The sequence below is a fragment of the Salvelinus alpinus genome, chromosome 12 (genome assembly GCF_045679555.1).
Source record: "Salvelinus alpinus chromosome 12, SLU_Salpinus.1, whole genome shotgun sequence".
Classification (NCBI taxonomy): Eukaryota; Metazoa; Chordata; class Actinopteri; order Salmoniformes; family Salmonidae; genus Salvelinus; species Salvelinus alpinus.
Genome location: NC_092097.1, coordinates 5,805,478 through 5,827,082, shown reverse-complemented (window position 1 = coordinate 5,827,082; position 21,605 = coordinate 5,805,478). Strand labels below are relative to the sequence as shown.

Here is a 21,605-nt window from a genome sequence, read left to right as displayed (position 1 = left end):
AACTGTAGCGTGCCAAATACACGGCAATTGCCTTTTGGGAACTTGAACAGTAAAAGTTAACATCGATCCACTCAGGCAAAAAGAATGTCAGTTTAATTCAACAAGAGAAATGCTGCGAAATGGAGAGTTGAAAATAAATAAAAGGGAGGACCAGAATAGCAGTCTAATGTTTGGGGAAGATTTGGTGAAACGGTAAAAGAGTATGATAGCAGTTCCAGCTTTTCCAGCTATTTTTTCTTTCAGCATCTTGAGAGAATGAATGTGCTGTTAGGGACCGTCTGTAAAGGTGCGTACTTTATCAGCATCATAAAAGCTGATAGCATTTCAACCACAGTTAGGGACCGTCTGTAAAGGTGCGTACTTTATCAGCATCATAAAAGCTGATAGCATTTCAAAAACATAAAATATGCATCCAAGCCAAACTGAAATCTTATCAGAAACATGTTCCCCATTCCCTTAAAACCGGTCAAACTGATGTCATTTGGAAATGTGCCCGTAATTTGTTATTGCATGTTATCCACAGTCCCTAAACGTCTTTGCTGCTCGAGGGAAGCAGAGATATAAGAGGAAAAGAAAACAAGCTTTTACTTATGTCAACTAGACTGAAGCATTCATTCTATCCATCTATGACATCATTCTGGTGAGGAAGGGTTTGTTTAGTCTTCCGGGGCAACAAGTAGGACTAATAACAGAACAGAAGATGCATGTGTCTATAGACAAGTTGACGAACAAATAGCCTACCAAAATGTTGGAAATGATGAGCAGTAACATAGGCCTATCTAAAAGGCCTGTCATTTGCGGATTGGTTCGGGTACGGGACTCAGATTTTCACTTTATCACATACAGTCTGGTGGTTGCGGATGGGTTATTAGCATTTGCGGGCTGGTGTGGGTGCTCAAACAGCTGACCCGCGCATCACTAACACACACACAAACACACACCTAGTCCGCAGTCTGATAACTTTTCAAACAAAGAGAGATAAGACCATAGAGATAAAAGAGTTCTGAATATGTCCCTCCAGGCACAGTAACAGTCAGTCCTCTAGCCATTACCATGTGAATGGAGTTGGGCTGAAAGGGAGAAAATGACTCCAGACAGAGGGAACAATTGAACACAGACACTCAGTTGATCACTGAAACGCACGGCGTAGTTCGGCTTCATATCCTGCAGTGTTTGAGGTCAAAGTGTTTTCGAGGTATGATAATGAATAGAATGAATGTTATCAATCCGCAGAATGATATCAGAGTATAGTATTTCAATTTAATAGACATTGGAATGTAGAAGGGACTGGAGTGGAGAAGATGGAGAGGGAGTACAATGACTTTAGATAAAGAATGACATTCAAGCCTGTCATTGGTCACAGTGAGTTTGAGTTTGGTTCAGGGTGTGTTCGCTTTTTACTCACAATCCGCTTGTGTGTGTGCGTGGGCGCGCGCGCCTGTTTGTGTGTACGCGTACTTGCCTGCCTGACTTGCCTGCATGCGTGCGTGTGTGTGTGCGGTTGTGTGTTCCTCTTCAGTTATGCTGCAGCGGTTCAGGACGGGTCCCAGTACTTCGTCCTCCTCATCATCACAGACGGAGTCATATCAGACATGGCTCAGACCAAGGAGGCCATCGTCAATGTAAGTCTGGAGAGAAGGAGAGATGGAGAGAGAGAGAGTGGTTGAAGAGGAAGGAGGAAAGAGAGGGAGAGAGAGAGGGGGGGAGAGAGAGAGAGAGAGAGAGAGAGAGAGAGAGAGAGAGAGAGAGAGAGAGAGAGAGAGAGAGAGAGAGAGAGAGAGAGAGAGAGAGAGAGAGAGAGAGAGAGAGAGAGAGAGAGAGAGAGAGAGAGAGAGAATCAAACGAAGAGAAAGAATGAAGAGAAAGTCATCTGCGTGGAATCGGCCAGACCTCCAGCACACTGGATTTAAAGGGAATTTGCGACTGTTAGTCAAACCGTTAGAACAGCCACACCTTCCTTTTAAGATCTTGCCTGCTGCTCTATCTTGCTTGGCCTCTCTGACTGACTACTGCACCTCTACCTGCATACAACCCTGCTGCCTCTACTCCTTTCAGTTCTGCTCTTTTGATGGTGATGGAATCAAATTTTGTGTAACTGATTATTTGAGTGTTTTCTCTGAAACAGGAGTGTGAAGTAGAAATGCTTTGAGCGTCCTCTTCAGTTCAAAGAGCTGGACAGGATGGTGTGTGTGTGTGTCCTCCGGAGAGTGTTTTCAGGAACACTGACCTACTTCTCTACAGCTGGCGGAGGGAGGAAGGGAGGGAGGTAACGGAGGGAGGAAGGGAAGGAGGTAACGGAGGGAGGAAGGCGAGGGAGGTAACGGGGGGAGGTCCATGCTGTGTATCATTCATAACACAGCTGGAGCAGGGGGGACAGGACACTATGGAACCTGTCACTCAGTTAGAGAACACAACAGTACTCCAAAGCAAAGCAATGCTCTCTCAATTCATTATTTCGCTCTACCTCTTTTTCTCTTTTCATTTCTCTCTATTTCTGTCTTGCGTCACCTCTCTCTTTCTCTCTTACTTCACCTCTCTTTCTCTCTGTCTCTCCCTACCTCCTTCCCTCTTTCTCTATGTACCTCCCTCTCTCTTTCTCTCTTCTGCTCTCAGGCTCTCCCTCCCTCTCTCTTCTCCTCTCGGGCTCATGTCATGTTAAAACAGTTCATGTCATATCAGGGCCCCTAGTGAATCAGACACGTTGACACATTTTCTTTCTCCACTCAACGATTAATTGTGTCATGCGTGATTCTACCACGGCCCCGTCAACACCCTCAGACTCTATAGGAGCCTCACGCTACATCCTGATGTTAGCATCAATCTGACTCTGCAAATGTCACAGATCACGTTGTTCATGTCTCTCACACTTTCTGAGGAGGTTTCAAAACATGGCTTTACTCGAGGTACAGTATATCCCTTAGAGATGAGTTAGGTGACTAGCACACTGCTTCTCTATTAGTCTGCCATAGCTTGATAGTGTATTGAGGTGTGGTTTTCTCATTATTTGTTATGCTGATGAATGAGGACCCAAAAGCGACGTAATAGTAACAGAGTCTTTATTCCAGTATTAAACAAATAATGATTCTCCTGGATATAATCAATGGTAATCCAAAACAGGAAACTGAAATCCTCTCGTCAATAGAGAGGAACGCCTGGAGACGCGACCACAGACTGCAGGTCGCTTCGGGAAGGCACTGGCCGTAGCTGACATAGACACCTGCTCACACGCAGCATCTGAAGAAGGCAAAGAACACGACAGGGCGAAACAAGGACACAGGAACAGCAAACATCAAACAAGAATCCGACAAGGACAGGAGCGGAAAACAGAGGAAGAAATAGGGACTCTAATCAGAGGGCAAAACAGGGGACAGGTGTGAAAGAGTAAATGAGGTCGTAGGGAGAATGAGAAACAGCTGGGAGCAGGAACGGAACGATAGAGAGAGAGAAAGAGAAAGAACCTAATAAGACCAGCAGAGGGAAGCACAGGGACAAGACATGATCAAAGACAAAACATGACAGTACCCCCCCACTCACCGAGCGCCTCCTGGCGCACTCGAGGAGGAACCCTGGCGGCAACGAAGGAAATCATCAATCAACGAACGGTCCAGCACGTCCCGAGATGGAACCCAACTCCTCTCCTCAGGACCGTAACCCTCCCAATCCACTAAGTACTGGTGACCACGTCCCCGAGAACGCATGTCCATGATCTTCCGTACCTTGTAAATAGGAGCGCCCTCGACAAGGACGGGGGGGGGGGAGGGAAGACGAACGGGGGCGCGAAGAAAAGGCTTGACACAGGAGACATGGAAGACAGGGTGGACGCGACGAAGATGTTGCGGAAGAAGCAGTCGCACAGCGACAGGATTGACGACCTGAGAGACACGGAACGGACCAATGAACCGCGGAGTCAACTTGCGAGAAGCTGTCGTAAGGGGAAGGTTACGAGTGGAAAGCCACACTCTCTGACCGCGACAATACCTAGGACTCTTAATCCTACGTTTATTGGCGGCTCTCACAGTCTGCGCCCTGTAACGGCAAAGTGCAGACCTGACCCTCCTCCAGGTGCGCTCACAACGTTGGACAAAAGCCTGAGCGGAGGGAACGCTGGACTCGGCGAGCTGGGACGAAAACAGAGGAGGCTGGTAGCCAAGACTACTCTGAAACGGGGACAGCCCGGTAGCAGACGAAGGAAGCGAGTTGTGAGCGTACTCAGCCCAGGGGAGCTGTTCTGCCCAAGACGCAGGGTTTCGAAACGAAAGGCTGCGTAAAATGCGACCAATCGACTGATTGGCCCTTTCTGCTTGACCGTTAGACTGGGGATGAAACCCGGAAGAGAGACTGACGGAAGCACCAATCAAACGACAGAACTCCCTCCAAAACTGTGACGTGAATTGCGGACCTCTGTCTGAAACGGCGTCTAACGGGAGGCCATGAATTCTGAACACATTCTCAATGATGATTTGTGCCGTCTCCTTAGCGGAAGGAAGCTTAGCGAGGGGAATGAAATGTGCCGCCTTAGAGAACCTATCGATAACCGTAAGAATCACAGTCTTCCCCGCAGACGAAGGCAGACCGGTAATAAAGTCTAAGGCGATGTGAGACCATGGTCGAGAAGGAATGGGAAGCGGTCTGAGACGACCGGCAGGAGGAGAGTTACCTGACTTAGTCTGCGCGCAGTCCGAACAAGCAGCCACGAAACGACGCGTGTCCCGCTCCTGAGTAGGCCACCAAAACCGCTGGCGAATAGAAGCAAGCGTACCCCGAACGCCGGGGTGGCCAGCTAACTTGGCAGAGTGAGCCCACTGAAGAACAGCCAGACGAGTAGAGACAGGAACGAACAGAAGGTTACTAGGACAAGCGCGCGGCGACGCAGTGTGAGTGAGTGCTTGCTTTACCTGTCTCTCAATTCCCCAGACAGTCAACCCGACAACACGCCCTTCAGGGAGAATCCCCTCGGGGTCGGTAGAAGCCACAGAAGAACTAAAGAGACGGGATAAGGCATCAGGCTTGGTGTTCTTATTTCCCGGACGATAGGAAATCACGAACTCGAAACGAGCGAAAAACAACGCCCAACGAGCTTGACGTGCATTAAGTCGTTTGGCCGAACGGATGTACTCAAGGTTCTTATGGTCAGTCCAAACGACAAAAGGGACGGTCGCCCCCTCCAACCACTGTCGCCATTCGCCTATGGCTAAGCGGATGGCGAGCAGTTCGCGGTTACCCACATCATAGTTGCGTTCCGATGGCGACAGGCGATGAGAAAAGTAAGCGCAAGGATGGACCTTATCGTCAGACTGGAAGCGCTGAGACAGAATGGCTCCCACGCCCACCTCTGAAGCGTCAACCTCGACAATGAATTGTTTAGTGACGTCAGGAGTAACAAGGATAGGGGCGGATGTAAAACGCTTCTTGAGGAGATCAAAAGCTCCCTGGGCGGAACCGGACCACTTAAAGCAAGTCTTGACAGAAGTCAGAGCTGTGAGAGGGGCAGCCACTTGACCGAAATTACGAATGAAACGCCGATAGAAATTAGCGAAACCGAGAAAGCGCTGCAACTCGACACGTGACTTAGGGACGGGCCAATCGCTGACAGCCTGGACCTTAGCGGGATCCATCTGAATGCCTTCAGCGGAAATAACAGAACCGAGAAAAGTGACAGAGGAGACATGAAAGGCGCACTTCTCAGCCTTCACGTAGAGACAATTCTCTAAAAGGCGCTGGAGTACACGTCGAACGTGCTGAACATGAATCTCGAGTGACGGTGAAAAAATCAGGATATCGTCAAGGTAAACGAAAACAAAAATGTTCAGCATGTCTCTCAGTACATCATTAACTAATGCCTGAAAGACAGCTGGAGCATTAGCGAGACCGAACGGCAGAACCCGGTATTCAAAATGCCCTAACGGAGTGTTAAACGCCGTTTTCCACTCGTCCCCCTCTCTGATGCGTACGAGATGGTAAGCGTTACGAAGGTCCAACTTAGTAAAGCACCTGGCTCCCTGCAAAATCTCGAAGGCTGACGACATAAGGGGAAGCGGATAACGATTCTTAACCGTTATGTCATTCAGCCCTCGATAATCCACGCAGGGGCGCAGAGTACCGTCCTTCTTCTTAACAAAGAAAAATCCCGCTCCGGCGGGAGAGGAAGAAGGCACCACGGTACCGGCGTCGAGAGAAACAGACAGATAATCCTCGAGAGCCTTACGTTCGGGAGCCGACAGAGAGTATAGTCTACCCCGAGGGGGAGTGGTCCCCGGAAGGAGATCAATACAACAATCATACGACCGGTGAGGAGGAAGGGAGCTGGCTCTGGACCGACTGAAGACCGTGCGCAGATCATGATATTCCTCCGGCACTCCTGTCAAATCACCAGGTTCCTCCTGAGTAGAGGGGACAGAAGACACAGGAGGGATAGCAGACATTAAACACTTCACATGACAAGAAACGTTCCAAGATAGGATAGAATTACTAGACCAATTAATAGAAGGATTATGACATACTAGCCAGGGATGACCCAAAACAACAGGTGTAAAAGGTGAACGAAAAATCAAAAAGGAAATGGTCTCACTGTGGTTACCAGATACTGTGAGGGTTAAAGGTAGTGTCTCACATCTGATACTGGGGAGAAGACTACCATCTAAGGCGAACATGGGCGTGGGCTTCCCTAACTGTCTGAGAGGAATGTCATGTTTCCGAGCCCATGCTTCGTCCATAAAACAACCCTCAGCCCCTGAGTCTATCAAGGCACTGCAGGAAGCAGCCGAACCGGTCCAGCGTAGATGGACCGACAAGGTAGTACAGGATCTTGATGGAGAGACCTGAGTAGTAGCGCTCACCAGTAGCCCTCCGCTTACTGATGAGCTCTGGCTTTTACTGGACATGACATGACAAAATGTCCAGCAGAACCGCAATAGAGGCAAAGGCGGTTGGTGATTCTCCGTTCCCTCTCCTTAGTCGAGATGCGAATACCTCCCAGCTGCATGGGCTCAGTCTCTGAGCCGGTGGGAGGAGATGGTTGAGATGCGGAGAGGGGAAGCACCGTTAACGCGAGCTCTCTTCCACGAGCTCGATGACGAAGATCTATCCGTCGTTCTATGCGGATGGCGAGTGCAATCAAAGAGTCCACGCTGGAAGGAACCTCCCGGGAGAGAATCTCATCCTTAACCTCAGCGTGAAGTCCCTCCAGAAAACGAGCGAGCAACGCCGGCTCGTTCCAGTCACTGGAGGCAGCAAGAGTGCGAAACTCTATAGAGTAATCCGTTATGGATCGATCACCTTGACATAGGGAAGCCAGGGCCCTGGAAGCCTCCTTCCCAAAAACTGAACGATCAAAAACCCGTATCATCTCCTCTTTAAAGTTCTGATAATCGTTAGAACACTCAGCCCTTGCCTCCCAGATAGCTGTGCCCCACTCCCGAGCCCGACCAGTAAGGAGTGATATGACGTAAGCGATCCGAGCTCTCTCTCTTGAGTACGTGTTGGGCTGGAGAGAGAACACAATATCACACTGGGTGAGAAAGGAGCGACACTCAGTGGGCTGCCCAGAGTAACATGGTGGGTTATTAACCCTAGGTTCCGGAGACTCGGAAGACCAGGAAGTAGCTGGTGGCACGAGACGAAGACTCTGAAACTGTCCAGAGAGATCGGAGACCTGAGCGGCCAGGGTCTCAACGGCATGACGAGCAGCAAACAATTCCTGCTCGTGTCTGCCGAGCATTGCTCCCTGGAACTCGACGGCAGTGTTGAGAGAATCCATAGTCGCTGGGTCCATCTTGGTCGGATTCTTCTGTTATGCTGATGAATGAGGACCCAAAAGCGACGTAATAGTAACAGAGTCTTTATTCCAGTATTAAACAAATAATGATTCTCCTGGATATAATCAATGGTAATCCAAAACAGGAAACTGAAATCCTCTCGTCAATAGAGAGGAACGCCTGGAGACGCGACCACAGACTGCAGGTCGCTTCGGGAAGGCACTGGCCGTAGCTGACATAGACACCTGCTCACACGCAGCATCTGAAGAAGGCAAAGAACACGACAGGGCGAAACAAGGACACAGGAACAGCAAACATCAAACAAGAATCCGACAAGGACAGGAGCGGAAAACAGAGGAAGAAATAGGGACTCTAATCAGAGGGCAAAACAGGGGACAGGTGTGAAAGAGTAAATGAGGTCGTAGGGAGAATGAGAAACAGCTGGGAGCAGGAACGGAACGATAGAGAGAGAGAAAGAGAAAGAACCTAATAAGACCAGCAGAGGGAAGCACAGGGACAAGACATGATCAAAGACAAAACATGACATTATTGGTTCCCCGGTGTTTCCTATGTGGTTCAAATCTGTTTTGGACATCATTCATCCAGCACTCTCTCTGTAGACCTGTTCTGTAGGCTACTCTAGTCCAGGACCCATACACGGAGAGAGTTTGGACATTGCCGTTTCAGTTGATTACAACCGAGACATAAAGGAAGACTCAGCGAGACGATGTCGCAAAGAACAGCACCGCAGATATTGAGATCACACGGTCACACAGAGTATCTGCTCATGTGCACGGGTGTGCTTCACGCTAATACAGCGTGGTAGCTTCGGGACCAAAACAGGGGAGAAGTTTAGCGTTGCGCTGCAAAGCTCTTAGTTGGATTCACACATTCATTTGCCACTGTGGTATCACACTGTGGTATCACACTGTGGTTCTCAAATGTCACTTCTAGAGGGGAGTCCTCCAAATGTCGTGCTAGGCTTAATGTCTTCTTCATTCAAAGTCTGGGATGGTTTCTTGTCTCTCAGTGGGACATCACAGGACATAATTGACGACTTGTGAATGACGTTATTTATGAGTCACAGACTCCGACGTAGGTGTAATTGGCTTCTCAGGCTCTGGTCAGAAGTCCTTTGGTGTGTCACACAGAAGACGCTCACTGTTCTCATACTGCTTCATCAGCAGCAAACACACATACGTGCATGCGCGTCGCCTCTGAATGAGTGTTATAGAAACAGACAGGACTAATCAGTTAGACAGCCCCAGGCTTCCTACACATTTTTTTTATGGACGGTGGTCTCAGAGTGGATGATGGACATGTTAAACTACTGTGACATCACTTCCTGTGGTGTACTGCTGGTCCAGTACTTGAGTAAAATTTTTTATTTTTTTAATTTGAGGATAGCCAGGGGCACACTCCAACACTCAGACATCATTTACAAATTAAGCATTTGTGTTCAATGAGTATGTCAGATCAGTGGCAGTAGGGATGACCTGGGACGTTCTCTTGAGAAGTGTGTGAATTGGACCATTTTCCTGTCCTGCTATGTATGAGTACTTTTGGGTGTCAGAGAAAATGTATGGAGTAAATAGTACATTATTTCCTTTAGGAATGTATTGAAATAAAAGTAAAAGTTGTCCAAAATATAAATAGTGAATTTAAGTACAAATACCCTAAAAAAACTACTTAAGTAGTACTTTACACCACTGTGTAGGATGCGTCCCAATAATGTCTCCTTCACCACTTCCCACAAAAGTAAAAGCCTTGGATTGGTATAGCCATGGGCTAGTGGGAGTTTACATCAAATGTGTTATACCAGTCATTTCCTTTTAAACCAGTGTAGGGAAGTGTACAAGTGTACACTTTTGGAGGAAGGAGAGAAAATTGGTCTGGAACCTGAGTCTTCACCCACTCCCCTTTAGCTCCCGAAAGTCCAGCTGTCCACACAAGAAGGCCTGATACCTCTATCGAAATGGCCATCCCTTGCAAAATAGCTGTAAGTAGTAGTAGAAGTACTGTTGTTAGTTAGTTTACTCCAATTAGGGTAGGGATGGTAGGGTAGGGGTGAAAAAGTATATATTTTTTTAAAAATTGAGAAGGAAAAAAACACTAGAACCGCCATACGCCAACGCCTCCTACCGTTTGATTTTGTAACTAAAATAAATCAGCCATTTTGAAAGCAACATCCTCCTGCTTCTCTGACTTCCTAAATCATTTTATTTTACATTACTCAGCTGTCAAAATGTTTTTTTTTATCACAAGCAGAAAAGTATTTAGAGCCTGTATACCTGTTTCTTTTTCCCACACCTATTCCTAACTTAACCCTTTGACGCGTACGATCACATCTTTGTGATCATTGTTGAGTGGTCCCTGGAGTGTACCATCGCAGATATGTGACCGAAAGCCTTGATTCGGTCTTATGTAGCAAAATTTGAAATTGTGTTTTTTTACATGGGATAAAAGTAGACAGAGCTAGAACATGGTATATCCTACACTGCAGTTGAAGAACAATGGGAAAGTAATTCTTCTTTGAAAGTTGATAAAATTGTAACCCCACTTTTGAGAAAATGGCCCTTTTAATGTTTTGGTACACCTACTGGAGTGCTCTTCTTTGTCTACACCCATTCAACATCGTTCACACCCTCTTAAGCCTTAGCCCCACCCATCTCTTTAAGGATTCACATGTGAGGCCATTTGCTGAACAGGGTGATTAGTTTAGTAAACAACCAAAGATTTCAAGACTAAAAGTGGTGAAAGTAGTAGCCTACAATAAGGAAAAACTCCAGGTAAAAATACACTTGATCTAGTCCTTGGCCTATATCCTAATCTGTCTTTGGTGCAGGTCATGTTGTTCTTCACATTACCGTCTCTGGTAAACACACACTGTATCAAATAAAATAAAAAGTTGATTTGTCACATGCACTGGATACAGAAGGTGTAAACAGTACAATGAAATGGTTAGTAGCAATATCAAAAACAGAAAGTGTCTAGATAAAAATAGTGCCTAGGCCAGCATCCCGGAGTTGCCTCTTCACTTTTGACGTTGAGACTGGTGTTTTGTGGGTACTATTTAATAAAGCTGCCAGTTGAGAACTTGTGAGGCATCTGTTTCTCAAACTAGACACTCTAATGTACAAGTCCTCTTGCTAAGTTGTGCACCGGGGCCTCCCACTCGTCTAATGAGGTGAAGGAATGGTTCACTCATCTTTTGGGTAAACTTCCAGAAGTGAATGAAGGGAAGTGGATGATCGAGCTATGCGAGGACGAGCGACTGTCTGATGGGGAGAGTAGTTTTAGAGTCAACGTCTTTAATGCAAATCTTGACATCGCTATCCACCAGCTGTCAAACCGTCTTAAAAGTATGCGGGCAACATCGAGTCTGTTTGACTCCATCCATCCCACTACCCTGGCCAACGCAGATGGTTCAGCCGGCCGGCTGAACATTACAGCAAAGATACATCAGCAAGCTTCCCTGGCCAATTACTCTCTTTCAGGGCCTGTTTCTAAGAATGTAAACAATTCAGTCACTGCTACATTTGGGGAAGTAGTTACAGCGATGCTCTTTTGTATGACTCTGCCTTTAACGGTAGTCAGTGCCGAGCGCTCCTTTTCCAAATGGAAAATAATGAAAATCATACCAAAGGAGCAGCATGGGACAGGAGAGACTTTGTGGGTTGGCCATTCTGTCCATTGAAAACACCAGGGCCAGGACCATGAATTTCAATGTGATTGTCCATGACTTCGCAGAGCGCAAGGCCCGTCGAATGCCAATCAAATGAGTGAGTAAGCTTAGATTTTTACAGGGCAGGCTTCCCAGACAGCCGATATTCATTTACGTTGCTTGTCAATCTACGACTATGCTCGATCTGTCTTTTGAAACCATGTTCTGAGCCATTTCATGGTCATCATAGCCTATATACGTTTAACTAGGCTATAAGAATAATCGTAAGCACATACGCATCATATACTGTTGAAATGCATGCTGCCATTTAAGCAATCTGTTTGAATGGTCCACTTCATTGATTTGCTGGTGTTTTTGCTATAGGCCTCTGTGGGAGGCAGATCGTTTGAAATTCCGGTATGTCAGTTTTGCCGCCGTGCATAACTTCAGCGAGCATGCATTCGGTCATTAGCTGTGTTTCGGTGTTTCAGTCAAGAGATTGATCTATATATTTATGTTTTGTAATATAGGCTATTGGCCTATTATTTGCAGATAAAATAGGGTGTTTTTTGACCGCTTTGTGCTTTCCGTGGTGCTGATTGACTTATACGGGTTTATTTCTGACCGCCGTCCATAGCGTTGATTGTATTGGCTATATTGCGGCTTCTCTAGAAACAGCTTCAAATGTGCCCTTAGATTAGGTTCTGCTCTGCTGTTACAATGCTTAGTAATATTAACACACAGCCTTACCAACAAAATTATTTACATTTTAAGGGAAATATGGGTGGTGATAGGGGCCCATATTTTTGGGGGGCATCGGGGCCCGTCATGATTAAACTACGCTACTCTGCACAGACACAGTCACCTCCACACACTGCTCCTAATCTGCATCTTTTTTTGGTCTATAAACCTTTTAAGGAGATTGGTCGTTTGCCAATTTAGGCATTATAAAACACTACCCTTTTTTCTGATCAGGAGTATCAACTGTCAATTTACGGATGATATTAAGAATACGAGTATAGCCCGGTTGTCATAACAACACAGTGGATAATTCTGATAAGTAGACTAAAGGGGACGCCTGATAGCGGTACATGGAGGCCGAGAAGCCCAGCGGTTCTATTGTTAACTGACTACAGTCCCAATCGCCATGGCGTATCTCTAATTCAAGCTACTGTCAGTTTCAGTGTGTTTGAATTGACAGGAATGACAGAGGGGGAGAAAGTGAGGGAGGTGGGGAGCAGGAGAGAGAAAGACATGAAAAACAGGCCTCTCAATCCATCCTCAATCTAACAGTTATTATCTAACAGTTATTTTATTGGTATATTTTTGTAGTTTAATTAATTCAAGTCCACCCACTCACACTCCTAGCCCCCCCAACCCCCCCCCCCCCCCCCCCATACACGTCAGCATATTTTAGCAGCATAAATACTTGATGAGCTGTGTGTGTGTGTGTGTGTGTGTGTGTGTGTGTGTGTGTGTGTGTGTGTGTGTGTGTGTGTGTGTGTGTGTGTGTGTGTGTGTGTGTGTGTGTGTGTGTGTGTGTGTGTGTGTGTGTGTCGTATACATGTAGCGTGGGAGGACAGGGACTGTGACAGTGTTGAACACTGATACTTTGGGATCATCAATCTGTTTCGGGGTAATAACAGAGATGACAAGACAGAGAAGTAGATCTCGCCCCCGTAACAAACCAGGTCAGCTGACACACTGCGTTAGTCTTGGGCTGGAGACAAATGCCGTTTCTGTGAGAATATGCATCCATCTGAAATATATATTTTTTATGATTTAAGCACAAATAACTACAAGGTATTTCAGATCAGTTCCCTCAATCCTAAGTAAAATTGACCTTGGATCATAGTCTCGGAGCAACTTCCTCCAGCTCCCGTTCCTGTTTCCGCAGGACTTGTCTTGGGAGTGGTTGGGAGGGTAATTGGCGGGAAGGGTTGCCTCCCCACTCCCACCTCACAGGCATCTTCAATCTCCCAACTCCTACCCAATCAACACGTTACCAATGTTTATTGGCTTCCTTGATCAAGATGAGCAAAGAAAGACTGTGCTGTATGGAATAAATAATACGAATACTGAGCCACTGTGTATTGCATGCGCCAATTCTGTTATTTTATACTAATAGAATTGCTCAGAGAAAGAGATTTTGTTTAACAAGTAATAAAAACAAAATATAAAGATAACGGTCAAAATGATTGGATCCCCTGTTTTCAATACTCCAGCACCCTCCCCTTGCTAGGGTAACGACACTGAGCCGTTGGCATTGCTCTTTCGAAAGGCCAAACCCAGCATTGGTGTGCTTGACCAAAGACCTCTATTTTAATGTCATCTGACCATAGCACCGCCTGGTAATTTGCTAAATGGCAATGGCACTTAGATTGGAACCGGTGCTATGGTCACATAACTTGAAAATAGTGGTCTTTGGCCACGCACACCAGCGGTGGGTTTGCACACAGAGAGAGATGCAGACAGGTCAGAAATGGTTCAGATCACGCAGTAACAATGCCCTGCTCTCTCTCTCTCTGTACTCCATGTGTCTGCAGCAATAAAGACCCATTCATAGTTAATGGTCCTTCAGCAAGCTAAAGTGACTCCTCTCCAGAATATTAGTGGTGTGGTGTACTAACCTATAACTGGGTTTTTAACCATGTAGATGTCACAGAATATATAGCATGGAGATCACATCTGGGTCAACAACAATGGAGACTCACTGTGATGTTGAATGAATGCGACTGCCCTCTTGGAGTTGTGTGGGTGTGCATTCGTGTGTAGTATAGCATGTAAGAGACTCATTGGTCTCTCCGGAAAGTAAATGACCCATGTCTCCTACACGTCTCTAACTTATACATGATTATATGTGTAATAGATAAGGTTGAATGGAACAGCCTCGAATATATTTCAATTTGTCTCTGTCTGTCTATATGGAATAAAGAGAATGGATGTACTTTACATGTACTGTATGTCATATCAAGAGTGTTTTGGAGTTGTGAAGTGGTCATGTCAAGAGTTAAGCGTTAGGATTTGTTGGTTGTGTTGAACGACCATCAGAGTCTCTATGACGTTATGGTGTGTTCCTGTTCTTCTCCTCAGGGAGCTAAACTGCCCATGTCCATCATCATCGTGGGAGTGGGACAGGCTGAGTTTGACGGTAAGTAGCTACATCTCACTTAGAGTTTATAATACTTGTTGTTGTATTTTTTTTTTATAGCAATACATTTCAAAGGAAAACGTTACTACCTGGTATTATTGCTCAATACTCACATTGCCTGAAACTCTACTAAAACTCGTTTAAAATGAATGTTTAAACTTTAACCTAGTATTTAATGTTTCAAATATAACCTGGTATTTAATGTTTCAAATATAACCTAGTATTTAATGTTTAAACTCTACGAAGATCCAATTATGTATTATTTAATGTATGAGGCTGATTGTTAGTGCCCAATTGATACAGTCAACTAATCAAAAAGCAATCTACGCTCCGTCCATATTCTCATTATCACCATTAACCTGGCATGAAAGCTATGCTGAACAAAAATATAAACGCAACATGTAAAGTGTTGGTCCCATGTATCATAAAAGGGTTCCATACACACAAAAAGCTTATTTCTATAAAATGTTGTGCACAAATTTGTTTAAATCCCTGTTAATGAGCATTTCTCCTTTGCCAATAAAATCTATCCACCTTGATGGGTGTGGCGTATCAAGAAGCTGATTAAACAATAAAAGGCCACTCTAAAATGTGCAGTTTTGTCACACAACACAATGTCACAGATGTCTCAAGTTTTGAGGGAGTGTGCAATTGGCATGCTGACTGCAGTAATTTTCACCAGAGCTATTGCAAGAGAATGGAATGTTCATTTCTCTACCATAAGCCGCCTTCAACGTCGTTTTAGAGAATTTGGCAGTACGTCCAACTGGCCTCACAAACGCAGACCACGTGTAACCACGCCAACCCAGGACCTCCACATCCAGCTTCTTCACCTGCAGGATAGTCTTGAGACCAGCCAACCGGACAGCTGATGAAACTGCAGAGTATTTCTGTCTGTAATAAAGCCCTTTTGTAGGGAAAAACTCCCCAGTGGCTGTGCCCCTGTCCCAGTCAGTTGAAATCCATAGATTAGGGCCTAATTTATTTATCTAAATTGACTGATTTCCTTATATGGACTGTAAACTCAGTAAAACCGTTGAAATTGTTACATTTGATATTTTTGTTCTATATAAGTTATTGAGAGCGATTCAATTTCTACAATTCACACACAGCAGCCAGGGACAGTAGCTGTAGCCCCTACTCGCTCTCACTTCTAGCAATTAGTTCGACGAATTGGCCTGCAAGACAATTAGCAACTCATTTGATTCGGTAGAGGAGAGGGAGGGAGAGAGAGACAACACGTCTGCCTACTGTACGTGCAGTGCATGCGTGTTTGTGTGTGGAGGAGAGTGGAGTGGTATGGTGTTGAGGGGGTTTTAATGTAATGTAGTTTAAAGCAATCAGGGCTAATGGCTGGGTTCATCCCGGTTCTGACGAGTTCCACGTAGAGTTCTAAATTACAAACTGGGTTTTTCGAGTGCTGATTGGCTGAAAAACGTGTCATATCAGACCATATACCACGAGTATGACCAAAAAGTACTTTTTACTGTTCTAATTACGTTGGTAACCAGTTTATAATAGCAATAAGGCACCTCAGGGTTTGGTTCCTGTCTCGGAGCTCTACGGGACAATTAATCATGGCTTGGTTTTGGCTCTGACGTGCACTGTCAACTGTGGGACCTTATATAGACAGGTGTGTGCCTTTCCAAATAAAGTCCAATCGATTGAATTTACCTATGGTGGACTCCAATCAAGTTGTAGAAACATCTCAAGGATGATCAATGGAAACAGGATGCACCTGAGCTCAAATTTGAGTCTCCTAGCAAATAATCTGAATACTTATGTGAATAAGGTATTTCTGTTTTTAATTTTTAATACATTTGAAAAGATTTTCTAAAAACCTGTTTTCACTTTGTAATTATGGGGTATTGTTTGTAGATTGCTGAGGATTTCTATTTATTTAATCCATTTCAGAATAAGGCTGTAACGTAACAAAATGTGGAAAAAGTCAAGGGGTCTGAATACTTTCCGAATTCACTGCATATAAGTTGTTTGTTGTAAAATATGGTGTCTCTAGTTCTATCGATCTCTGAGTAATTAGGGACAAAAAAACGACAAGTCTTACTTTCGTCCCAGTACTTCCCTGTATTTGAGGTTTAAAAAGGCTTCTGAAGTTTCTAATTTCCACTTTCAAAACGTCAGACTTGATGTTCCCAGAGGAAAAATGTGTCAACCCTTACAAAAATGTATATGAATTCTAATCTACGTAATAATAATACATGTTCTGTTGCTGCTGGATTGTTATCCTGCTGTAGCAATACATCTCTAATGAAGATCCTACATCTGTACTAGGCAAACACACCCTTGAAAATGCACAGAACACAGAAATTGTATTTCGTCATGTTCATCTCAACGAGACTAACCTTGAGACATATTGGTTCAAAACAAATGTGTGCGTGTACATGTCCGGTTTGTGTGATCTCTTTACCTTGCAGCTATGGTGGAGTTGGATGGTGATGACATCAGAATTTCATCCAGAGGGAAGCTTGCAGAGAGAGACATTGTCCAGGTGACTCACACCACACACACACGAGCACACGCGCACACACACAGTTCAGTGACGCAAACTGACCATGAACACAGCTATGAACAAACACATCGTACCTTGAGCAGTAGACATGTCTGGGTTTTCCAGGAGGTCTTTATCCAGAGTAAGGCTTTGTACAGGCATTGTACAAGAGGGGTTTAAGTAAATGGATGAATGGAAGGTTACATTGCTTTGTTAAATTGCTTTCAAGAGGAGTTTCAACGAATTTCAAAACAGGAAGTATACAGAGTAAAAATGGGAATGCTGGTTAACTGTTGTGTAAAAGAACAATAAGGTGAAGGCCGTACAAAAGATGAGCCTTATCTGTATTAATGTGTATTTTTTTACCTTTACTTAACTAGGCAAGTCAGTTAGGAACAAATTCTTATTTACAATGACGGCCTACCGGGGAACATTGTGTTAGCTGCCTTGTTCATGGGGCAGAACGACAGATTTTTACCTTATCAGCTCGGGGAGTTAATCCAGCCACCTTTCGGTTACTGTCCCAACGCTCTAACCACTAGGCGACCTGCCGCCCCCGATGATCATTTATAAAGGATGTATAAGTATGTATAATGCATTATTAATGAAAATGCTCACATACTTGAGTGTTATCCCAGGCTGCTTCTCACTTCTTATAGTGTCTTTGCTCTCTCTCTGTCAGTTTGTCCCATTTAGAGACTACATGGACCGGACAGGAAACCACGTGTTGAGTATGGCCCGGCTAGCCAAGGATGTCCTGGCTGAGATCCCTGATCAGTTAATCTCCTATATGAAGAGTCGGGGCGTCAAACCCAACCCCACACCGCCTCCGTACACACCCCCTGGACACACACACCACACACAGATCTGAGTCCACCGCACAAACCTCTACACTGACTACTGACGAGTCAAGGATTTGCAGACCCTGGGAACTCTCTACTTCCTGGTTGGAATGTTGGGACGGGAAGTGGTGTGATAGGAAGTTGTTGAAGCAATAGGGTGTTTGTGTCGGGACTCTCCCAGACAGGTGACTCTTTGGAGAAGACGACAGCGTTTCTGTCCATTGTGGTTCTATCTATTCGGTCTGTTTCTCTGAGGAAGAGAGACGGCAATGGACAGACCATTCGAGGACTTGTCTCTTTATCAACATACATGGGCCAGTGACTGTTTCTTCTTGTCTTGTTTGAGAGCAGGTGGGTGAAGGGGTCATGTGGGGTCATGTTGTGGTTGAAACTTGTGCCTGTCTGTGATCTGGTTGTCTAACTGTAATGGGACAAGTGGAACCCTCATCTGAACTCTGACCTGTGACTTTTGACCTAGCTCACCATTGGTGTATTAGAGTGTGTGTGTTAAGGTGATGTTTTTGGATACTTTTCCATTCATTTTTGTTTTGGGCCTGAGACACATTCCCATATTGATTTGTAGCTTTATTATTTAAGGTTGGAAAAAAAAGAAAAGTGTATTCACCTTGTGAGTTTTCTTTTTAAGTCATTGGGTGTCTTTGCTTTTCATACTCCCATAAGTTGTAGACTCTTCTCTTGCTTTCTATTTTAAAGCATGTTCGTATAGGATTGAATTCCCCATATGTCTGTATTTATAATGTATCAAAAGTGGCATGGATATATAATTAATATGTGACCATCCAGTTTGGATTTCTCAATTACAAACAAGGATAGTTTAACAATATGGAAAAGCACAAGGGAGAGCTCATCATAGCTCTCTAAACCACTTAACCACCACCACAGGAATGTAACTATGCACATCAGCGTTTGGACACAATAACCTGTCTGTGACATACATACATACATACATACATCAGAAGTATTGCTTTCTTTTTTCAAGGGTTCTGATAGTTTACCATGTCCTATTTGGTATCAGTCAAAGAGCGAAAATATATACTAATCTTTCAACTACTATTTTCTTCTCTCTCTCTTTCCATCTCTCTTTCTTTCCATCTCCCTAATTCCCATAGTGAATGGATTTTGGTTTATTGACATTAAACTGCTGGATAAAGACAGCAAATGTATTCACTTGAATCGCATTTAATTCCATTGAAACCTTTTCATAATCAACAATAACTCGCCCACCAGTCCTTTTACCGTCCACCCCTCTCTCTCTGGTCACCCAACAGCTTCTCTGCTCCCTGAGAATAAGCCATTATTGTGTTATAATCAGATAAAGCCAGGCTGAAATGAAATCAAGCTGAGGAGTATAGACAGTCTGGACACCTGCTGCACAGCACACATAGACAGACAGAGGGACGGATCTCCTCAGCTAGCTAAATACTCTGTAGGCCTTAACGTACTGTAGACAGCATTCCAACCAAGCCTGATAAACAACTAAGGTTGACCAGTTCTGTTAACTTTTCCAAAATGTTCAGGTTTTCCAGAAATCCTGCTTTGAAAATTCCTGGAATCACAAGGAACATTCCTTGAAAACCTAGGAATTCTTTGCAAAGTTACCGGAATTTTGCAACCCTATACACGTCTCTCTTCTCTTGGAGTTATAATCGCTAAAAGTGCTGTATGTTTTGGAAATGGCTAAGCCTGGTTTTGTACAGTGTTGTGTGTAATATATGGGGATAAAGACAAATGGTATATCTGATATCTATACAGTTAATTATATGGCTTGTTTTTTCTTACTAAGTGGTGTGGACCTAGAGTATCAGGAGTGAGTGTGTGTGTGTTCAATAATAAGAGTGGTTTACAACAGTACATATTCCTCCTGTTAACTTTAAGGAAAGCACTTTATTCTATTCCTTAAGAGGTGTACTGCTACTTCGACAGTATGTTTATTTATACATTTTTAGAGATGGTGATCTTATTGATATATTATATGATTAACTTGATTTTCTTCTGGAATTTGTATGATTAAAAGCCATTTATTCTGCCGACAACGCCACAATAATAGAAGTAGACTTGCACACTGACTTCAATGGGGATGTTATTCGTTCTAGTAATTCTATTTCTATGGCCACGCTATAAAAATACAGTATCTCTCCTCAATCGACCCCTGATCTGTAGGATTGGCAGATTGTGTACAAGATCCATCCACTCACCTGGGATGCATTGACAGTGTTTTATATTCTGTACCAACTATCTGTAACACTAGCCCCGTTTATAACTGGTTCTAGCTTGCGTCCTTGTCCTGATCTTGTCCACATTCTGATTGCGCATTTTTTGACCGGTCTAGACAATCAAAAGACACATTGTGATCTGATTGTGATCAGATCATTCTGCCCACCTCTGAAGGTAGTCAGACACACATCGTGTCTGGATATCTTACAGGTGTAGACAGATCTGGACAGAGAAACCATTTAAATCATAATTATTCAGCCATCTAAAATCATTGAAAAGTGGCACCAATAACCGATTACATCAATATGTGTCTTACAATAAATAAATATTATTTTGAATTAATAGCTGTGAAGCTATTTGCAGAAAGGAAGTGCCAGGAAATCTGGTCACAATGCAGATGATATCAGACACATTTTAAGCGCATTTCTGTGTAGACACATTTCTGGAAATGTGGGTACAATCAGAATGTAGACAAGATCAGGACATAGGACCCATATAGCACCAGGTATAAATGGGATTATAGACACCATTTCATCTGGATTAATGGCCACAAGTTCAGTGGACTGTTTGCTTTCTCTTCTCTCTCTCTCATGCCTGGCCATTTCTGCTGTTACCGTGAGATCTCTTGACAGGAAGAGAGATCACACATAGAAAAACTGTAACCGACCAGCATGTTGCAACAATTAACTTTTTTTTATCCTCTTTTCACTTTTGTTGTTTATCCCTCTGGGTTTCTAATGTGCATGGTTCCCCTTTTTATTTGAAACGTTTTTTGTTGTTGTTGTACATGATCGTTGTCATACGGTGGGTTGTGAAATGCTTTGTATTGGATTGCCTTAAATGAAAATGAATAAAACAAAAACAAATGACTACTTTTATAAAAATTGTTGCAGAGTTGTACTTTGATGTCCCAATTAGTTAGTTCAATAAAGTTCAACCTGGACTGCACTGTGTATAGGCTGTAGAACAAACATTTTGCCACACACTAACAATATACTGTGGTCCTTCCTACAACAAATGGTGAAATAAATGGTTTGTGATTATTTTTTTTTTTAAATCAAGCTAATATTAGCCTATGGTCAGCTGAGAAGTTAATTTGTCTCGTGGTCAAATCTCCCATCGACAAACAGGACACTACGGCCTAAGGGGGTCATTCCTCAGTGTCCTGTAAAAAAAAGGCCTCATTGACACTAACCCCAGAGTCCAGTGATCGACTACCCCGGCCTGAACCAGCTGACCCCCCCCAACGTACATTTACCCTGTCGCCCCCTTCCCCATGGACATTTAGAATTGCTGCAATGTACAGTTGAAGTCGGACGTTTACATACATTAAAAGTCATTTTTCATCCACCACAAAATTTTTGTTAACAAACTATAGTTTTGGCAAGGCGGTTAGGACATCTATTTTGTGCATGACACAAGTCATTTTTCCAACAGTTGTTTATAGACA

The 21,605-nt window shown here is 44.2% G+C and overlaps 1 protein-coding gene across 2 annotated transcripts in view; it reads left to right on the top strand.

Annotated features, from left to right (window-relative positions):
• LOC139536523 (copine-5) overlaps window positions 1–21,039 on the top strand; it is a 201,506-nt gene extending 180,467 nt beyond the window's left edge. The window contains exons 17-20 of one of the 2 annotated variants that reach the window (XM_071337084.1): window positions 1,520–1,622; window positions 14,512–14,569; window positions 17,005–17,078; window positions 17,761–21,039. In XM_071337084.1, the coding sequence (XP_071193185.1) occupies window positions 1,520–1,622; window positions 14,512–14,569; window positions 17,005–17,078; window positions 17,761–17,949 (424 nt within the window). In that variant the 3' untranslated portion in view covers window positions 17,950–21,039. The remainder of the gene's footprint in view (window positions 1–1,519; window positions 1,623–14,511; window positions 14,570–17,004; window positions 17,079–17,760) is intronic. The other variant, XM_071337083.1, reaches the window with a different exon arrangement.
• Window positions 21,040–21,605: the final 566 nt, after the last annotated feature.